The 20,438-nt window shown below is 37.2% G+C and overlaps 2 protein-coding genes across 4 annotated transcripts; one reads left to right on the top strand and one right to left on the bottom strand.

The window, feature by feature from the left end:
• The first annotated feature begins 1,488 nt into the window (after positions 1–1,488).
• Positions 1,489–8,971, top strand: LOC111804487 (carbon catabolite repressor protein 4 homolog 1). Of its 2 annotated transcripts, none has more exons than XM_023689314.2 (12): positions 1,489–2,234; positions 4,602–5,355; positions 5,649–5,735; positions 5,872–5,955; positions 6,038–6,124; positions 6,244–6,330; positions 7,279–7,332; positions 7,424–7,515; positions 7,608–7,722; positions 7,838–7,985; positions 8,076–8,234; positions 8,671–8,971. In XM_023689314.2, the coding sequence occupies exons 1-11, from the start codon at positions 2,077–2,079 to the stop codon at positions 8,219–8,221; spliced, it is 1,812 nt and encodes a 603-aa protein (XP_023545082.1). In that variant the 5' UTR covers positions 1,489–2,076; the 3' UTR covers positions 8,222–8,234; positions 8,671–8,971. The 2 variants fall into 2 exon arrangements, with proteins under 2 accessions (XP_023545082.1, XP_023545081.1); XM_023689313.2 differs by having other exon boundaries at positions 8,666–8,971.
• Positions 8,972–10,077: 1,106 nt separating this feature from the next.
• LOC111804489 (CDK5RAP3 protein homolog) lies at positions 10,078–20,178 on the bottom strand. 2 transcript variants are annotated; one of them, XM_023689317.2, is made up of 10 exons: positions 20,044–20,178; positions 19,762–19,896; positions 17,170–17,264; positions 16,964–17,058; positions 16,742–16,877; positions 16,476–16,625; positions 15,802–16,332; positions 15,506–15,714; positions 13,655–13,787; positions 10,078–10,562 (listed from the first exon to the last, which is right to left on the bottom strand). In XM_023689317.2, exons 1-10 carry the CDS (start codon positions 20,099–20,101, stop codon positions 10,431–10,433), a joined length of 1,674 nt encoding a protein of 557 aa, XP_023545085.1. In that variant the 5' UTR covers positions 20,102–20,178; the 3' UTR covers positions 10,078–10,430. The 2 variants fall into 2 exon arrangements, with proteins under 2 accessions (XP_023545085.1, XP_023545086.1); XM_023689318.2 differs by lacking the exons at positions 17,170–17,264; positions 20,044–20,178.
• Positions 20,179–20,438: the final 260 nt, after the last annotated feature.

Raw genomic sequence — 20,438 nt, 5'->3', positions numbered from 1 at the left:
AGACACTGGACGATGTGCTAGCCTTCTCGCTGTTCCCCAAGGGGATGGAGTTGTTAGTAAGGCTCAATTCATTATATGTGTCATAGCCTCCTTGCTTCCCATGAACTCACACATTGCAGCCTAGAATGCAACCATGTGATGTCCCACATTGGTTGGGGAGGAGAATAAAAGACCCTTTACAAGGGTGTGGAAACCTTCCCCTAGCAAACGCATTTTAAAGTCTTGAAGGGAAGCCCTAAAGGGAAAGCCCAAAGAGGACAATATCTGCTAGCGGTGGATCTGGGTCGTTACAAATGGTATCAAAGTTAGACACTGGACGATGTGCTAGCCTTCTCGCTGTTCCCCAAAAGGGGGTAGACACGAGACGGTGTGCCAGTAAGGACGCTGGGCCCCAAAGGAGGGTGGATTTGGTGGCGGTCCCACGTTGATTGGAGAAAGGAGTGAGTGCCAGCGAGAACGCTGGCCCCAAAAGGGGTGGATTGTGATGTCCCACATTTGTTGATGAGGAGAACAAACGGCCCTTTACAAGGGTGTGGAAACCTTTCCCTAGCAAACGCGTTTTAAAGCCTTGAGGGGAAGCCCATAGAGGACATATCTGCTAGTGGTGGATCTGGGTCGTTATAGACCATCATCTATGCCATGAAAGAGGGCTTCCTATTCGTAGTCGAGTCTTTCTTAGCCAGTTTGAGTTCCTATTTGTGGGTTGAGGGGATCCTAGTTCTCGAGTTCATCTTTTCTAGATAGGTCATGTCTTTGAGCCATGTATGATATCAGTAACTCGATGTAATGGAGAAAATACACATTGATTCGTGATTCCAGTCAAGCAAGTGAGTTAATTTTTATGGTTGAGTTGACCTGCAAAACAGAAACCTCACACCAATGAGTATTTTACGTAACACGCTTCAATATTTAGTTCAGTACCGAAACTGAAATGGTGCGAAGTCGAGCACAATTAGATTGCATAATTTGTTTTGGGGTGAATTCCTATACGTATACCAGCCCATCGAACACGCTTGTCAGGTCCCCCATATGAGCCAGTTACGATAGAGGAGTGATTTTTCGGTCGTACGTTTTGATCGTATACTTTATTAAAATGACCATTTTAGCCCTTTCATTTTTATTAAAATATTAACTAGTCATATCTTATATAGTACATTTTGGGGCATTTTAGCACATGCAGGTGTAGATGAAGACCTGTCTAGGATGAAAGTATAATAGACATGCAACCATAGACAACACGTCCTGGACAAACAAGACCAGGATATCTATCATGCGGACCAGGATATCTATCATGCGGCCATTGGCAACACGCCTTGGACATGCATGATCGTGACGTGACACCGTATTCACTAAATTCTTTAAAACGATTTCGGGTTCATAAAGTTTTGAGATGGAAATCAAGTAATAAACTAAAATGAAAGTGGAAGAGACTAGATTTAAACCAACATTGTTGCCTCTAATAAGTCGACCTAGTCAATAAATCAAAAACTCATCTCTTAAACTCTTTACCCTCCTGAAATCTGGGCTTATTTTTGGCAATTTTCCCTGTAAATGGGAGATCTGTTAAAAGAGATGCAAAGCAGAAGAGATTGAAGAAAAACTGTGAATTCAAATTGTAAAGAGCTGCAAAAAGGGGGAAAAGATTAATTTTTTTGGCGATTTCCCTCTCTCAATCGACATATGAACCTGAATTTTAGTTTTACTTCTACTTCCTCCGTGAAACCCTAAAAATCGATACATTTCCCCAATTTTCTCTACTATTTATCCTTACCCTTTAATTTCCAGCACACAATTTGGTCTTCAATCGTCACCAATCCAATCCAACTTCCTAAATTTTCACTCGATTGCCTTTCGAGGTTTGGAATTCGGATGTTGTTTCGCGATTTGCAACCTGGGCTGCCTGTAAGTTTCTTGAATTCGGTGATTAAGGGGTTTGATTTTGCCTCCCGAAGCTGGCGAGTATTCGTGTGAAGAAGTATTAATGGCAGATCCGCCAAGTGTCTGCCTCTTTATCTCTGTATTTGATCAATTGGTGTATAGGGTTATTCTGTTGCGACGTGTGATTAACCATAAAGTATGCTGATCGTGCTACGGGTGCACCTTCCTTCTGATATCCCCATTGTAGGTTGCGAACTCACGCCCTACGTGCTCCTCCGCCGTCCGGATACCACCGTCACTACTGATGATGTGCCGGAATCGGCTCCGATCGATGGCTATTTTCTCAAGTATAAATGGTAAGCCCCATTCGACATCATTTTTTTTTTAAGGTTTTTTACTTTTGGGTTTGTCTTTGGTATGCTGGGAGGCTGGTTTGCTGCGGCGTTAGGTCACACGATCGAGGTTTCAGCTTGGTGCTGCCCAAGAGTTTTCTTATATTTGTCCATAGCATATTTGGTAGGTTGCATGCTTTGCCACGATTGGGTTTCGAGTGTTTTGACTTGTGCTATGCCCATGTTATCATTCATAATCAAACGACGTTTTATAAATTAAGGTTGAATACTTCTTGGAAGCTTGAAAACCATATGGGAATGCTTCAATACTAAAAACATTCTTGATTAACATGAGACTATGAAGCTCGTTAATAGGTAAACTAGGATCTCTGTGATAGCTTATGTCTTGGTAGGCTCCAAAAGCTTATGATAATTTCTAATGAAGAGCATTGAGGCTTAAAAAGATTCAGATTGTATATCTTCTTCGTATTAATATTGATCAGATGCCAAGATTGGTATTGAGATTGTGTTATGCTGTGTTCTTGGTATGATGGTTAAAGTGGTCCTTTATATAGGAAAAATGTGGGGCATTTCCTTTTCCTCACAGATAAGGATTTGAGTTATATGATGAGGGACCTTTGATTGATCATTGGTGGTATCCTCAAAGTTGAAGAGCATGACACTCATACGGTACATTGAGGTGTCTTCAGTAGAGGATTAAGGGGGCTTAAGTTGGGTTAGTGGAGAGCAACTTGTACTGGTTATGGGGCTTTAGATTGGTGTTGTTCTTTCACTTTTACTTTCCTAAAAATAGTGTTGTTCCTAACCAAGTGCTCATAGAAACTAGGCAATTGAGATTGGACAAGTACGAAGATTGGAGCTTCTTGGACAAGTGATTCGGAAAAAAATGTTTGGCTTCCAATGAAGATTTATTATGTTCTTTCCTACCAATCATGCTGCTATAAAAATAATAATAATAATAATAAAAACCCTTGTAGGATCCTCAATTCTTGAGGACTTGGGCCGAACAATCCTTTTCTACCTTTCTGTTTGTGGTTTTTTGTGGATGTTCTAAGTAATGTTTTTGAGAGGAGCATACGAAAACACTACCCAACATAAGCGTATACAAAACCATGTTTTTATTGAGATAAAGGGCAATCCATGTTTGTTTATGCACACGTCTCTTCCAGGATTGGTAATGGCAGCAACACTGGTTTTTGGTCTGACTTATGGATTGGGGATGTAATCAAATTTCCTTCATTATTTGCCATCACACAGAAGGGTAAAGGCTCTGTTGCTGTTATGTAGAATTCCTCCTCGGAATCCTGGAACTTTTATCCCTGGAGAAAATTAAAAGATGAGGAAATCAAGGAATGGGCCAACCTCACCCTCTCTTGCCACTGTTCACATCAATGATTCTACTGACATTTTGAGCTGGAATTTTGAGAAAAACAGAGCTTTCTCACCCAAGTCCCTATCCCGTACGTTGTTCTCAAAGGGTGACCTGGGCTGCAAACATCTAGGTAAAATTATTTATTTGGGAGTTGAGCGACGCTTGCCTCAACACACAGGATAAGCTACAGAAGCAATCTCCTTGGTCTCCATCTCATCAAAGTGCTGTATCATGTGCAAATCAGCAGAGGAAACACAAGTACATCTGTTTTTTTTATTGGTGCAAGCAAGCTAGATTCTTCTGGGAGTTCCTATTTGGTGAATTTGGTCGGCAGACTGCCCTCCCTGTCCACACTAGGGACGTTCTTTGGTCTACATGGCTTGCACGAAACTTGTATTTTAACAGATAAGGAACAAGGCTATAGAGACTTTCTTACCTCCAGTACCTGTGTAAATTGAGCCCTGCTTTTATGTAATTATAGTCTTACTAATCTCATGGCCAATTAGAGAAGTTTGTTAATACATTGGATTGGAATTCCCCTTTTGTAATTCCATCTCATCTATTTACTGTTTCCTATATATATATATGAATGATAAATACAAGAAGCCAAAGGATCCCTTTTTCTCTGATTCTGTTTCATGTATTTTTCTTTCTAGTTCTTGTATAAATAGGGAAAAACGTCTGGTGATAGGCACCAACTGTGAACATAGTAAGCTTTGATTTATATGTATACGTACATGTATTTAAGAAATAAAACATTGATTTGTGAGAAAAGATTTGCTTACTGATGGGCTCCCATTACAAAATGAATTTGTTGTTTGTTTATCCTTAATTTTTCTCCAATTAAATTTCTTATTGAAAAAGGGATTGAATTCAATAGACTATCCCTTCTTTAGTATGTACGTTATTTTTTTTTGTTTTTTGTCGTTTCCTATTGAAAGAAGTTATCTGTTTCTGACATATTCACTAATTTTGTTCTTCCATTTTTTCTGTTGCAGGTACCGTGTACAAAGTGATCGAAACGTAGCCGTATGTAGTGTACATTCTTCTGTGCAAGCAACCTTGCAATGCATAGGCTGTGTTAAGGCGAAAATACCTGTTGCTAAAAGTTATCACTGCTCGACTAAATGTTTTGCGGATGCATGGCAGCATCACCGTGTGCTGCATGATCGTGCTACTACTGCTGTGAATGATACTGTAACTGAGGACGATGAGTTATTTGGACGCTACAATAACCCAGGTTCTGGAGTGATCAGTGCTACCTTCTCTGGTGCAGTATCAAGTACTAGCTTGACCAACGGTCCGACTCCTTTTTATCCTTCATCCACTACACAAAGGAGTGGTGGTGAGACTTGGTTTGAAGTTGGACGATCTAAAACATACACACCATCAGCTGAAGATATTGGCCATGTCCTCAAGTTTGAGTGTGTTGTGATAGATGCAGAGACAAAATTGCCCTCTGGACCAGTCAACTCTTTACTAACTTCCCGTGTGATTCCAGCTCCATCCCCTAGTCCACGCTGTTTAGTCCCTGTTAGTGGTGTTGATGTGATTGGGAATTTGGACTCCAATGGTCGTGCTTCATCTTCTGGTTCTTTCACCGTGCTTTCATACAACATTCTTGCTGATGTGTATGCAACAAGTGAATCATACAGCTATTGTCCTTCGTGGGCTCTTTCCTGGGCATATCGCAGACAGAATTTGTTACGAGAAATAGTTGGCTATCATGCTGATATTGTTTGTCTTCAGGAGGTATGATGGGACATACGTGGTGCGTTTTTCCAAAACCATGTGGATTTTGTTTACTGGCACTCAAAAGACAACTCTCTCATGTTGTGTTGGAATGCAAAATCTATTGTTTCTTAAAAGAAACCATTGAGATAAATTCCTATGTCTTCATCCCTTTTTGTGGTGTATCGCTTTCACGGTTTACTTCATGGAACTTGTTAGAATCGCCTCCGTCTTTAAGAACTAATGAGCAGTGATCTGATGGGATTACGTGAACGCTGCCTATGCTAAAATATGTATATATATATTTTTTACAGGTTCAAAGCAATCATTTTGAGGCATTTTTTGCACCCGAACTTGACAAACATGGCTATCAAGCTCTGTACAAAAGAAAAACAAATGAGGTTTCTGTGTCCTTGTTCTTTTTATTACCTTTAGCTTCCTACTTTTTCTCATTTGGCTTTTGTTTTTTTGGGCATGATCTGTCTTCTTTTTCCTTTTCTGTTCGGTCCTCTCACGATCCTTATTGTTGTCTTTTAGGTTTATAGCGGAAACACACAAACAATTGATGGTTGTGCAACATTTTTCCGTAGAGACAGATTTGCGCATGTCAAGAAATATGAGGTTTTGAAAACTTTTTCGAACTGCATGGTTTCCAATTTTTATGTTTATTTTATATCTAAGAGAGCTTTATGCTTTCGTTCAGGTTGAGTTTAATAAGGCTGCCCAGTCGTTGACTGATGCTCAAATTCCCACTGCACAAAAGAAGAGTACTTTAACCCGATTAGCTAAGGTATAGACTGCTTGTTCCTAGGTTGATCAATGAATTAAATTTGTGATTCTCGTTTTACTTCTCTCGTGTACTTTGTTTTTGTTCTAGCTATAATCAACTTAACTACATTATATGCCTAGGACAATGTTGCACTGATAGTCGTTCTTGAAGCAAAATTTGGCAATCAGGGAGCTGATAATCTGGGGAAAAGGCAGCTTCTGTGTGTGGTAAGATATACTTTTGCCTTTTATTCATCGATCTTTACAACGGGTGATGATTGAAGAAGTGTATACCTTATGGGAAAAAAACACTTCATTAATTGATTTTGTTGCGAAAATTCTTTTGTAATTATAGCCTTCTCGTGATTATTAATGATGGGAAGGTGTTGCCTTTGTCGTCCCCTTTGTAGCCTTCGCATGATTCTTGGTGGTTCAGAAGCCATAAAATTATTATGAGGTTGAAGAAACCATTTACTTATTTCCAAGGATATAGTGACATATATCAAAATATTTGAAAAACATGTTATGTAGATAGTAAAAATTCAAACACTTCAATTCAAGTGAGTGTCCATTTTATTGTTGGAAAAAAAAAACACCCAGACACATCTCAGTGGCGTCGCTTTGAAATTGCAAGGCTTCCTAAATGGTCTTTTTCATGTAAGCTTAAAACAATGTTTGACTGATGTCGAAGAAATGTCGAATTGCGTTCGATTTGTTCAAGTTGAACTACCATTGAACTCATGCCTACTTATCAATATGAGTGTTCGATATAAATTGCCTAACTTGAAGTGTCCTAGCTTCTCCTTTTGGTTATTGGCAGCCATCCCTTAGAAAGCAGAGGTCAGTCCTTTAGGTACAACTGGTTAGATAGCTTTCTTTCTGATGTACATGACTTGTAAAGAACGATACGATCCTCAATTATGAAGAAAAAACCATTATTATATCCCTGGATAGTCTCATTTTAGGCTACCTAGATTTTTTGATTCTCTTCTGTGGCTTATTTTTATCCTTTTCCTGTTATACTAACCAAATAATTTGGAGAGTACTTTTTACTGGCTGCTTATTTCTTATAGAGGTTTATCATCTTTTAACTTTGATTAACTGATAAAATCATGCCACTGTTCGACACTCTTGCAAACAGAATTTGACCATTTTTTGGTGGAATCTTCTGTTCAGGCCAATACTCATGTTAATGACCATCAGGATTTAAAAGATGTCAAGCTGTGGCAGGTGCGTCCCCGCATCCCCGACCCACCGAAAAAAAAAAAGAAAAAAAAAGAGATTTATAAAGTTCTTTCTCTAAATATTTATTTGAAATCAGGTGTCTACTCTTTTAAAAGGACTGGAGAAAATAGCTGTTAGTGCTGACATTCCAATGTTAGTATGTGGGGATTTCAATTCTGTTCCTGGAAGGTTTGTCTTCAGCACTGAAGCTCTAAGAATGCTGACGTTCTCTTTTTCGATCGTTTTTCACTGCTCAATTTTACTACCGAAATATGTTACAGCGCCCCGCATTCGCTTCTTGCATTGGGGAAGGTAGAACCATCACATCCAGATCTGGCAGTCGATCCTCTCAATTTATTTCGTCCACCGAGCAAGCTGATTCATAAGCTTCAACTGGTACTATTATTCTCCTCCCCTCTCCCCTCCCTCTCTTTTTATTTATTTAGTTATTTTTAGATAATTTAAATAGGATAGAACAAGTAAAAGTTAACTTGGGGCTGCATTTACACAGGTTAGTGCTTATTCATCCTTCGCAAGAATGGGTTCTGGTATTGGATCAGAGAAGCAAAGGAAGAGACTTGACCCAACAACAAATGAACCCTTGTTTACAAATTGTACTAGAGATTTCATTGGCACCTTAGACTACATATTTTATACTGGTAAAAGCTTTTAGACACCTTTTTTGTATTGATACATCACTAAAAACAATTTCCATTTATTTCATCATTTCTCTTCCTTTTTGTTTACAGTGGACTCCTTAACCGTCGAGTCTTTATTAGAGCTCCTGGACGAGGAAAGCATGAGGAAAAACACGGCACTTCCCTCGCCGGAGTGGTCTTCTGATCATGTGGCCCTGCTCGCTCAGTTCTGCTGCAAGCCTCGAATCAGACGCTGAGACTTCGATGCAGGTAACTCCATATTTCTCCATATTCAAAATTTTGCTTCTTTTCTTCACTTAGAGTAGTTCCCTATTGAGCTAATTTGAGGGTTCTAGTTGTGTCCTGTGGATGGCTTCTGTCTGCTAATTGTGTTAGTACTACTTGTTGTTTAAGCTTTCTACAAACTTTGCATTAGTTATGAGCATGAACTGAGCTGACCCCTAAAGTTATTGGTGAAGTACTTGTTGTTTAAGCTTTTTGTATCGAAAAAGAACGGTCACCTTAATAAGACGTGGCGATTAACACAAAACACTAGACAGATGCAATGAAAATTCCCATCCAAACCTGTGCTTTTAGTTACTTGGTTCATGAATAAGATGTGGAGATTGTCATGAAAAGTATTTGTGAAACGAGATTATAATGGTTTGTGTGGTAATTGTTGTATTAATGGTTGTTTGTAGAATAGATGTGGAGACATTCATTGAAGAGATGCAATGAAATAATGTTGGATACCGATGTAAGTGTTGTTGCAAAGGAGGGATAAGATTTGGGCAGCATGCTGTTTCTTTCCTATTTTGATTTTTTTTTTTTCATTGAGGAAGAAAATTTGGTAACTCCCAACAAATCTTTGCCTCTGATGTGTAATGGCTCAATGTCAAAATCTGAAGCCATCATTCTCTCCTCTTTCTTCATGTATTTATTTTGGTCCCACGATGTGTATGATGATGATGATGGTCTTTCAATCTATATACACCATTTTTCCTTTCCTTTTATTTTGTTTTCATCTCTCACATGTCTGTGTTCTTATGCTTGGAAATGGGAACACAATTTTAAAGTATGGTTCCTACATTTGTTAAATGTTAAGTCTAGGGCTTCATTGTTGGCAATTCGACGGTATAGATGACCCGAGAACCTGACCAACCTGAACTTCCAAATCCAAAGTATAAAGGTTGTGTTGTGTTACATTTTTTTTCTAGTTTGGGTTGGGTTGAATTGTTGGAAAATCGTAAACGTAGATTAGTTTGTGGACATTTTTTTTTTGGTTGGGATCTAGTTACTACTCTGTGTTGTGTTACATTTTTTTTCTAGTTTGGGTTGGGTTGAATTGTTGGAAAATTGTAAACGTAGATTAGTTTGTGGACATTTTTTTTTTGGTTGGGATCTAGTTACTACTCTATCTTACTGATTATTATGAAGATTTAAAAATATTTGATATTTGTAACTGAGGTTAGTGATGCTATAAATGTTGAGTTTAGTTATTGATAACATGTATCTTAGATAAATATATGATTTTTTTAAAAAAAGAACAATCTGTTCATCTAATCGAATTCAAAAATAGAGGGTGAAATTGAGTTGGGTTATGAAATATATTCAAGTTGTTCGAGTCATTAGTTCAACTTGTGTACAACTGATATTGTTGCGACGTTTTGGTTGGTTAGATAGGGAACAAAAGGCTTTTTGAAGACAATTTGAGTGATAAATGTTGAAAGCAACTCTTCCACTCTGGTTTCAATAGTGTTGTATTCTAATAAAAATAATAAGAGAAAACGTTTAGACCCATTTAAAATGGTGAAAAAATGGGCAATAATAGCAAACGTATAAACTTTTGATAGTATTCTTATGCAACATCTTGTATTGAGATATCTTAAACAAAACCTTCGATTATCCAATCACTTTTTTTAAAAAATGTGCTCTCAAAGTTCTAACCCAATGTTGAAAGCTGTTAATAATGAATGAATTTCATAAAACCAATATAGGAGAAGTGTTTAAGCATAGACATCTGTTAACTAACCCAATATATGGGCCAATTGCCTAAAGGATCTAAGGAATTGAGCAGTTATTCATCTAAATTAAAGTTGATTACAAACATACATGATCAACTGCTTTGTCCCATTTCACAACTATTTGTATTATCAAATTTTGAGCAAATACATCGTTCGATCATTCGTTACCATTAAAAGATAAAATAGAACTTATATGAAAAAAGACTCCAACACAACTCTTAAAAACATGTATTTAGCCTTCGTAACACTACAGAAAAACAAATCAAAACAAACTGAAAGGTGATGATGATGTAAAGTTAAAAGCATTAGTAAAGCTACTGTGTTTACAGATTGGTTTAGGGAGAAATAGGGTGAGGAACAGCAATCCACATATTCTTTTTATTCTCAAGAGTTAGCTTCAAAAGTGTGTGGTGATGACAGAGGCAAAGACATTGTTGGGTACTTACGCGGTGAGGCCACTTGTTAAGACAGTATTGATCTCGCCAATAATGTTGACAGGCCTTCCATCGAACATGGATGATAAAGTGCTTTCACATAACTTCTTCAACTCCCTGGTTTTCGTCAGAGCTGCTTCCTGCAATACCACCCAATATTTGCTCATTTTAGTGTTGGTTTCCCTTTTCTTTTTGGGCAATGTATCTCATCATATGCAATCCAGGTTAATGAAATTTCCGGCAACATTCATAAAAATATAATAGATAGAAGATAGAGGCAAATACAAATGTTGTGGACGTCACAGTCATGCTTGTCCAAGACATGTTGCCTATAGCCGCATGACAGATGTCACAGTCTTACTTGTCCAAGTAGGTTGACAAAGACGTCAACCAATTGAGTGGAGGAGGATGTCACGGTTATGTTTGTCCAAGGCGTGTTGTCTATGACCGCACGACAGATGTCCCAGTCTTGCTTGTCCCGGACGTGTTGTCCATAGTCACATGCCCATTTTAAACCTCTTTTACATACTTTCATCCTAGATAGGTTTTTACCATTTTACATTGGGTTAATACGGAGGTGTATGACTGTTCACCAAAACCATGTCTACACCCACTAGGGCTAAAATGCCTCAAAATGTACTATAGGAAGAAGTGACAAATTCCCGGCTTAGCTTTCAATTTCACTTGGCAAAAGACAGACCAAGCCTTTTCTCCCTTTGGGGTCGTGTGGATGTATATAAGCCCTATGGTGAAAAATTTCACTAAATTCTCTCCTCGAGAGAGCAGGCACGGTACTCGGGTAGCAAATAGAACAATTCTTCATAGAGTCTTGGTAGAGAGAAGCCAGAAGATAATTGGGTTTGCATTAAATTATACATTACAAAGATTAAAGGAACAAAACAAAACATAAACTCATATCTGTTTTTGGAATTAGATATTGTAATTTCATTGTTACTCGTGTTTTTTGTATCTAGATACCTAACGTTTTTTTAGTTCAACATATGGAGTAGAGAAATCAAACTTCTGACATCTTAATCGAGAGTCTGAGACCAGGTTGACGTTGGGAACCCAAAACTAAAATTAAAATATCAAATAGTCTTACGCCATTCATTATGGATCGACTTCCCAAAATATGACCTCCCCTCTATAAATCCTAACTCCTATTTATAACCAAACCACCTCTAATTAACTATATCATTAAACCCTTACTAACACCCCATTAGTAGAACATGACTCCTCCAAGGAAAACTTTGGAAATACAAGTCTCAAAAGAGTATTAAATTCTTACTAAGGGAATTTGGTCACAAAAGCATAAACAATCAAGACGTCACTCATCTGCTCCCTCACCCTCTCACCAAATTGGTGTGATGTGTAAGAAGGAATCTGAAACTGAAGGTCATATGTTCTTTACATGCAGCTTGGTAACAGGTTTTGGAATTCTTTATTATCTTCCTTCAGCTAGCAGACCCCTCTTGCAACCAATATGAGAGGCCTGCTTTCTTCCATCTACTTGTTTTTTTTGATAGGAAACAAATACGTATATTCATCAAAAGAATAACAAAAGACAGCCTAGTAGAGATTACCCCTCTCTACCAAACCTAGCAATGGAGAGCCTTCCAATTGTTTATAATCATTAAAAGATTGTAATTACAAAAGCCAATAAGAATCAGAAGGAGAGGACTTCTTCAAACACCCTGTTGTTTCTTTCCCTCCAAAGCCCCAAAGAAGAGAAAGCATTGTACAACGCCAAAGGACTTCTCCCATACCACCAACAAACCTTCCCCGAAGTTCTTAGGAAAGCAAGACTCAACCCCAAATTTCTTAAATAACGCAAGCCACCCTTTAGTTGCAAAAGGACAGTGAAGGAACAAGTGGTCTAGGGATTCTTCCTCACGCAAACATAAACAATACACAGAAGGGGAAATCAGCCAATTTCGGAATATCCTCTAAACTTTTCCGTGGGTACCCAAACTTCAACAAGCCAACGACCAAAGAAAGACTTTACCTTTTTTGGGACCTTAAAGTTCCAGATTAGGTTCACCATTGGGTAGGTCAAATTTGTCTCCCCGTTGGTTAGCTTCAGAAAGGTAGAATTAGCAGTAGAAGAACCCGATGAGTTGATCTTCCACCTTATTCTATCATGGTAATTACCTACATCCCAAGCATACAGGAACGCAATCAGATGGACCGAGTTCCCCAAATCTCAGTTAAAAAGTGGTCTTCTAATACCCAAGTCCCATGCTTGATGCTCACAATCCCAACAATCGGCAATGGAGACCCCTTTCTTTATAGTAATGGAATAAATATCAGGAAATTTGATAGCCAAATACTCTGTTCCACACCAATTTTCTTTCCACGTATTAATTCTTCTTCCATTCCCCAACAAAAACTCCACAAAACTGAAAAACTGGTCTTTGTCCTTCATGGTATTTGACCTCAGCCGCTGTCTCCCTTTCTTTTTGGTAGTTTCAGTAGTTCAACCCATAAGCTCCATCCCATAAATAGTGCAAATACCTCTTCTCAGTGAACCTCCACGACCATTTCATTAGGAGGGATTGGTTTCGTTGATAGAGATAGCCAATCACAAGGCCACTGTAAATTGTGGGCAACGAAGTCCATTTCCAAGCCACAAGGTGAGGCGGTCCTGGTTTAAAGATACCACCATCCCAAATAAAATCTCTGACAATTCTCTCTAAGCAATTGATCACCTTCATAGGAGCTCCCATGAGGTAAGAGAAATAGCAAGGGAGGTCATTCAGCACAGCTGCTTGGGCAAGGGTTACTGCCCCCCATTTCAGAGAGACCCCTCTCCATTTGACAACTTTAGTTCAAAATTTCTCAACAAATGTATACCAAACCGCCACTGTCCCATAATTTCCACCAATCAGGAAACCCAAGGAATTAAAAGGGAATGAATTCTATTTTGCAGCTTGTTAGAACTTTGGCTACAACTTGTTAGAACTTTCATTTAGCTAAACCCTAAACATTTTTTTTTTTATGAAAGTGTTTTTTTCGCCATTTACAGATTATAGTTTAAATTATCATCCGCCCAACTAGAAGGCTTTTATGTAACTTCCATCAGCTTTGGGGCGGGTTTTCCCTCTTCTTTTGTATATTTTATTCCATCATTGAAACATAATATTTTTATAACTAAAATAAAATAAAAATAAAGAAAAAAGGAAGAAAAACTAAAATAAAATAAATAAATAAGTCAAAAGGAAGAAAAACTTACTTGTTTTGGCCAAGATGAAGCTAATGAATTTTGAAGCTCCATACGTTTGGCAGACAAGTCCTTCAGCCCTTCCTTCAGCTTCACTTCACGCTGCTTCTTTTCCTCTAGTTTACTAACTAATCTCTCTAGAAATCTGAAATCAAAGTTCACATCAGTTTCCCTGAGAACGATCAAATTTTAGAAAAAAATAAATCTTAGAGAAAAATTATAAAATAGAGTTGGATCACTCTACAGGAGCTATCAGGAGCGTTTTTCAACTGGCCTTCATTTTGTTTTGTTCTGTCTTGTTTTTTTATTTTTATTTATTTATTTATTATTATTATTATTATTTTGGTAGGTATGGAACTTTTGTTGAAACAAAATTGAAAGAATGCAGGGATGTACCATAACTCAAGCCGCCAAAAAAACAGAAGAGTATCATTAATCAAATGGAGAGTATTCATGAAAGCCTACTTTCACTCTGAGTTGGAACGTCTCTTTTCCACCTCCCCTTTTTATCCAATATTTCGTCCTTCGAAATATGGAATTTGTCTCCTAAAATAAAATTTTAAGAAGAAAATTATAATATTGGTCCCCCGTTCAGAATGGTTTCACTTGGCTTTCAGGTTATAAATCCACCATTTGAACTTCTAAAGTTCTTGACATAATAAAAAAGAGAGTATTTCGTTAACAAAAAGTGAACTTATATTTTCACATTGGCTTCTCTTGACTTGCTTTTATCATTAACTTTTGTCGTATTACTTCCTGAGTTAGTAAGTTAGCTGATAAAAGAATATATTAATTAAAATTAGGAACGAAAATTGACAATTAACATAATTAATCAAGAAATGTTTAATGAAATGAATCAGCCAAATTAATAATCAAACTAATAATTATATAAATTAATTAGACCTATTAACAGATGAAACAAACTAACAGAAGTCAAGTGCCCATGATAAGTACGCCAATGTGAACCTTGATCCAAATCGCAGGGTTCAAAAATGTACTTTTCCCAATAAGTGAAAAAGCCATCAACTCAAAACCAAGTTTTTGATACTGATTCTCGACAACAAGACAATTAAATAGAAAATATATTGAATACATACTTCCTTCACAGACATTCAGCATTGTATTAATTGTGTCCCTTACTGTTAAAATTTGCAATTATGTCTCTAAACATTGAACTACATTTAACCAGTGCCTATAATCGTTACCAGTAGATAAAGTGCAAACGCGGAACTCATTTCTTGAAATTTGGATGAAGTGACAATTTAACAACTAGTTAAAGTAAAGAGTGCTACTTCTGTGTATTGCTAACTAATATTCATCGTCAAGACTAAAAATAAGTAGAATTCAAAATCTAGAGATGTAACTAAGACCTTTGAGTTAGACGTAATGCTTACAAGGACCCAAAAATGAAGTTTAACCTAATAATTAGAAGGGTCAAACATGTTAACTGTAGATCATATAGTATTTGAACCAAACAGTTTCTAGGATCACATTACATATTTTGATATGTTTTAGAAAGTACACATGCAGATTATCGTAATTGCAAAGTTTGTCAAACAGAATTATAAACCTACCAGCACTAGTTCATCAATCAACTAAAGTTACAAATGAAAAGCAAAAATAACTTATTGCATCAAAACATAGAAACGTTAATATTAGCACCAAAGCAAATGCTAATACATATGAACTTAGAATAGTAAATTAAGTGGGTTAGTTTTTACTGAAAAGGTGGGTGAAATCGGGTAACAGTAACTTCATTTTGTTGGCATTTCTCAAGAATTTTTTTATCAAAATCTGGAAAATCCCTACGAGAGGTGGATTAAACAAATAAGAAAACAATGACCAATGTAGTAACAGTAGTACCTTTTAGAATTGAGAATCATAATTAAATCTTGAGTTTTCCTACTTGACAGTAATGATATAGCCATGGAAACATCTGATAGCATCATCTCAATGGCATCAGGAGTATATTGCTGCAGCACAAAGGGAGAAACTGCCTGGACTTGATGTTGCAAAGACAGAGTTTCATCATTCTTCAAATCATTCAAACGTTGACTTAGAAATGCCTTTATCTGAAATTGTAAATAGATATAGCCATTAAACCTTCGTATAAGGTATTTAATGCCACTTAAGTTTTGTACCAAAGCTATGTGATATACCTCATATAGATCATCAAGAATCTTATTCCTATACTCGGTCTCCAAAAGCTGGCTTCTAACTTCAGTGATTTCTGCAGAATGAGTTGAAGGAATGAATGTTTTATTATTCACTTCTATATCAGGCAAGGTTACATCATCGATGATATCAACTTGAGGTGTTTCAACACTGACATCCCATGAGATCTCAGACACAGTAGCCTCTGGCAATGTAGTACTACCCTCTTTACTAGGTTCCATTTGGTATGATGATTCCAAAGCTTCACTCGCATGAACTATTTCGTAAGGTCCCAAACCATTTCCTGTATCCTCAGTTTCCTCCAGTGCACCTATATCCCAGTCAATTTGAGTATTTTCCAAGGATATATCCCAGTCAATATTATCAGCAGCAATTCCTGTTTGTCCAATAGCATCTGGTTCTATATAGCTTGACTGAACATTTACAGAATCAACCATCTCAAAGCCCACAGACACATGTAAAGAAGGAGGATGCTCACGTATATGCCCCAGGTTTGGTAATACAGTCACGTGTTTCTGTACACATGTATGAAATGTTAGAGACTCAGAATTAACATTCCACATCACAATAATTTAGTCATCAGTATCAGGAAATAAATTTCTCTATTCCTCTCTTGGACATTTATGATCAGACAATGCTTATTGCACTATTTCCTTACATCCTTATCCGAGTGAGCATCCCTTACAAAATTGGAATAGTATTCAATAGCACGTGACACAGAATCACCATTTATGACTTCTAATATTCTGCTAAATGTGCTTGGAAGTGACCTTGCAGTCTCCAGAAGTTCATCTCTAACATTTTTTCCCTGCAAGAGGAAGAAGATGAAGAAGCTTGACTTCAACAAAAAATAAATCCACGCAATAAAAGGAAGATACAAAAAGAGTCTCCTAAAGCTTGGAAATATACAGAGTAGGTTACAACCTGCAAACCGAGGTCCTGACAAGCCTCTACATATCTAGCTGCCGAAAGAGAAGCATTTCTTTTAGTATCAGATTCTTTACGTTCCAGCTCAGCAAGCTGTTGATGAATCTTTTGGACCTGTTTCTTCTGATATGGGCTTCACATTAAAAGTAATAGTAGCATGAAAATTGAGCTCTTCGATATCCATCAGTTACTACACAAAGTTCATAACAAGACATTTACATTTCATAAGTCACATTCTGAACAATTATTTGAGCTGCCTCGCCAAGAAAAATATGATCCTTCTCATAAGTTCGTACAATCACCTCCCAAGCACCCTGACAAAATATTTCTTATTTAGAAAACAAACGGACTAAAGCTCTACATTAATTCAAGCCTGCCAATGTACAGTGAAGGCTGAGAAAAGAGCAGGAAAAGACAAGTCTTACAGCAGCACCTGATAGCCGGCCAAATATATTCCGGGTTTCTGAGGTTGACTCTAGAAGAATATTATATATTTTTTTTGCCTCTAAATAACCAATATCTGAGAGAGAAAAAAAATCCCATACAACCAGTGTAAAAGTTATTGATGAGATATAAACTATGACTCATAAGTAAACGAACTGAATAACAAGGGACATTTGATGCACAAGATAGAGAGATTACATCAATTAGAATTTAGAGATGTTAATAGAATTATGATAGAACCTCTGTATTTATTCAATAGAGAAGTACACTGCCCTAACTCACCTGTTTCTAATGTGTAATATCTCGATTTGTACCATAAAAGGGGAAAAAAGAAGAAGAAGAAGAAGAAGAAGAAGAAAGGGGGAAAAAAGAGGGATCAGTAACGTCAGCCATGTGTCAGTAGAGGGTCAGCATAATGTCAGAGTGACCGTATGGTCAACTGTCAGTTTCTTTAACTTCATTACTCTTTGTATAGCTTTTAAGCCTCTAGGAGTTCGTTCTTCAAGCTTTTGTGACTAGTTTTATTCTTTTGATTTAATGTAGGCCATATTGGAGGAACTTAAGGAAATTTAGAATTTTCTGAAGACTCGAATTGAGCCCAGGAAGTTAACAACCAAATAAGTCGCCGTTTGAATTTTTAAACAAATATTTGTAGGGATGGACTAGGACTTGGGTATATGAATTATTAGCATGATTTAGGGATAATTTGAGCATGGAAATGGATTAGTTAAACCCTGGATGATGGATTTATGTTGGTTTAGCTCGATATGCACGTTTAGGACTTCCACCATGTAACCGATGACACTAATTTATTTAAATGCTTTGTTAGGACTATGGCATGTTATATCTTATTGTACCTGATATGCATGGAGTTGTGCAGATATGTATGATTTCTGATTTCATGTCATTTATACCCTTAGAAGCGTGTTAGGAACGCAATGTCACCCACTTAGAGCCCATGGCACACTAGAGGGTACTACTGAAGGAGCTCTGGTTGTACCTAGTGGATGCCAATTTTGCACTATTCTAGCCTAGAATGGCATAGGAATAAGGAGCATCGTTGGTACCATTATGGTAGCTTCCGACTAGCGCTTATTTACTACTAAGAGAGATCCGATTGTACCTAGTGGAGAGTAGGCGTTGCATTGTTCTAGCCTAGAATGACGTAGGAATAGGGAGCATTTTCATATGCCATTTGGGGAGTTTCCAGCTAGCACTTAGTAGTAGGCGCGTATGGAGATGTAGGTAGATTGAGAGGTCACCTAGAGCGAGCGATGGCTCCTCCATAACTGTTAGACTTTCCTTGAGCTTGAGACATACGAGGGCACCCTGACTTATGCGCAAGAAGCACAATGACTATATGGACCTTGGAAAGTAGGAAATGAGAGGTTAAGAGCATCCTGAAACCTAAATATACCCCGATGGGTAGCTTACATTCTTGGAATAGGAGTAAGTAGGGTATATGAACCTTAAGAGATTGGGAAGGCTAGAAATGAACCCAAGCCATGGAATTAGCCGACTGTAGGATTCTGACGGAGCACATAGCTTAAGAAGCATTGAATAGGAGAAGTTTCAATGAGACCCTACAAGTAGGTGCTCATTGAGTATTTTTATACTCATTCCTACTATTCTTTGTTTACAAATGGAGTGGAGACCTCGATTGCTAGCAGGAGCCTACGGAGCCGTGCAACTACAGAGAGGTCCCCTAGATCAAGTTGTTTTTCCTCTTTTGACATTTTAATGTTATTCTTAAACACCATCTTGAAACTTGAGTCATTTTGAAAACTATTTTGATGCAACTCCGTGGAAGTGATTTTGTACTCTTAAATACTTTTTATATCAAAATTCCTGCTTATGTTTGACTTCGAATTCTTCATGTTCCCCATTTTTTTCAGAATTGAAAAAGTTTATCGCCCTTTTTACACTTGAGTCCACGTGGCAATCCGTGATTCGAAGGCTTGAAAAGTGAGTTGTTACATAATGCCCCTGGTAATCAAAAGAGTACCTATCTCTCAATACAATTCCAACTAAAATACTATTAATGTCACACTCTTTCTCAAATGTGACTTTTTCAGTGAACCCCACACCAGTTGATATCTTACCAAATACTCCCTGCCTATCCTACGACTATACGCTAATTTCTTTTATCACCCTACTGGTAGAAAAGATATAGGAGAATGATTTTTAATCCTAGTTTGGCCATTGCTTGAGAAGACGCCACCCCTCCCCAATTTAGTTTTTCCATTCATGAATGTACAAGCCAGCCGGCTTACGACTAATCTCACAAGACAAGTTATCAAGCAACCCATAGAAATGACAAGTTATCGAGGAACCCATAGAATTTAATATCTTAGGTTAGTGCTCGTTTTTTACTAAAATGGAAGTTTGTTTCTTAGCTTTGCAGCAGCGTCAATTAAAGGTTCCACTCCCGTCAATTGCAGAACTAGTGATAAAAAGGAACTCTCTCTCCCTCTGTCTTTTGTTAATCAAATTTTATTCAGACTAGACTTCACTTAATGCCAGTAGATTAAACATAATAATTCCGCAGAAAACTTGAAAAAATCAAATCTAACCTTCATGGCCTAAGGTATGGAAATAGGGATCGGTATCTTTGGGAAGAGACAAGAACTCCTTGGAGATGCGAACTCTCAACGCTGCCAAACGCTTACGCCAATCAGCAGGGACTCTTTTCCGATCGACAAGCCACTCTTCACTCCCACGAAGGTGCAAAAATCAACCCCAATCAAATTGTTGAAAAAAAACAAGCACAATTCAAACAAACAATAAACGAAGTATGTAACGAAATCAAAATCACTAATCGAACAAGAATCGGAGATTGTAAGTGGATTTGATACCACCAAGACGAGAGAATGTGATGTCAATTGGAAGATTCCGAATATCGTCGGCAGCCATAGTTCTTTTTGCACTAAGAAATCGTTGCTTAGGGTGTGTAAGAGTTTTGTTCAGGATCGAGGGAGAGGCAATTTTTCCTTCATTTTTTTAATTAATATATATATATATTAATTTTATAATTATATTTCAATTTTTCATTTTTTTTATAATTATTTTTAAAATATATATTGAAATTGAGTCGCAAATGAGACAAAAAAAAATATTACTTATTATCCGTTAAATTATTTGAACAATTTAATTACATTTAAAATAATTTAATCATTAAATTTTTTATTTTTAAAATTCTAAAAAATTCAAATTTTGTCTTAATTTTAAAAAACACAAAATTTAGAGAAAA

This window comes from Cucurbita pepo, chromosome 10 (genome assembly GCF_057944985.1).
Source record: "Cucurbita pepo subsp. pepo isolate OVF chromosome 10, ASM5794498v1, whole genome shotgun sequence".
NCBI lineage: Eukaryota > Viridiplantae > Streptophyta > Magnoliopsida > Cucurbitales > Cucurbitaceae > Cucurbita > Cucurbita pepo.
Note: the sequence above shows the minus strand (reverse complement) of the source record. Positions and strands in the feature narration are given on the sequence as shown.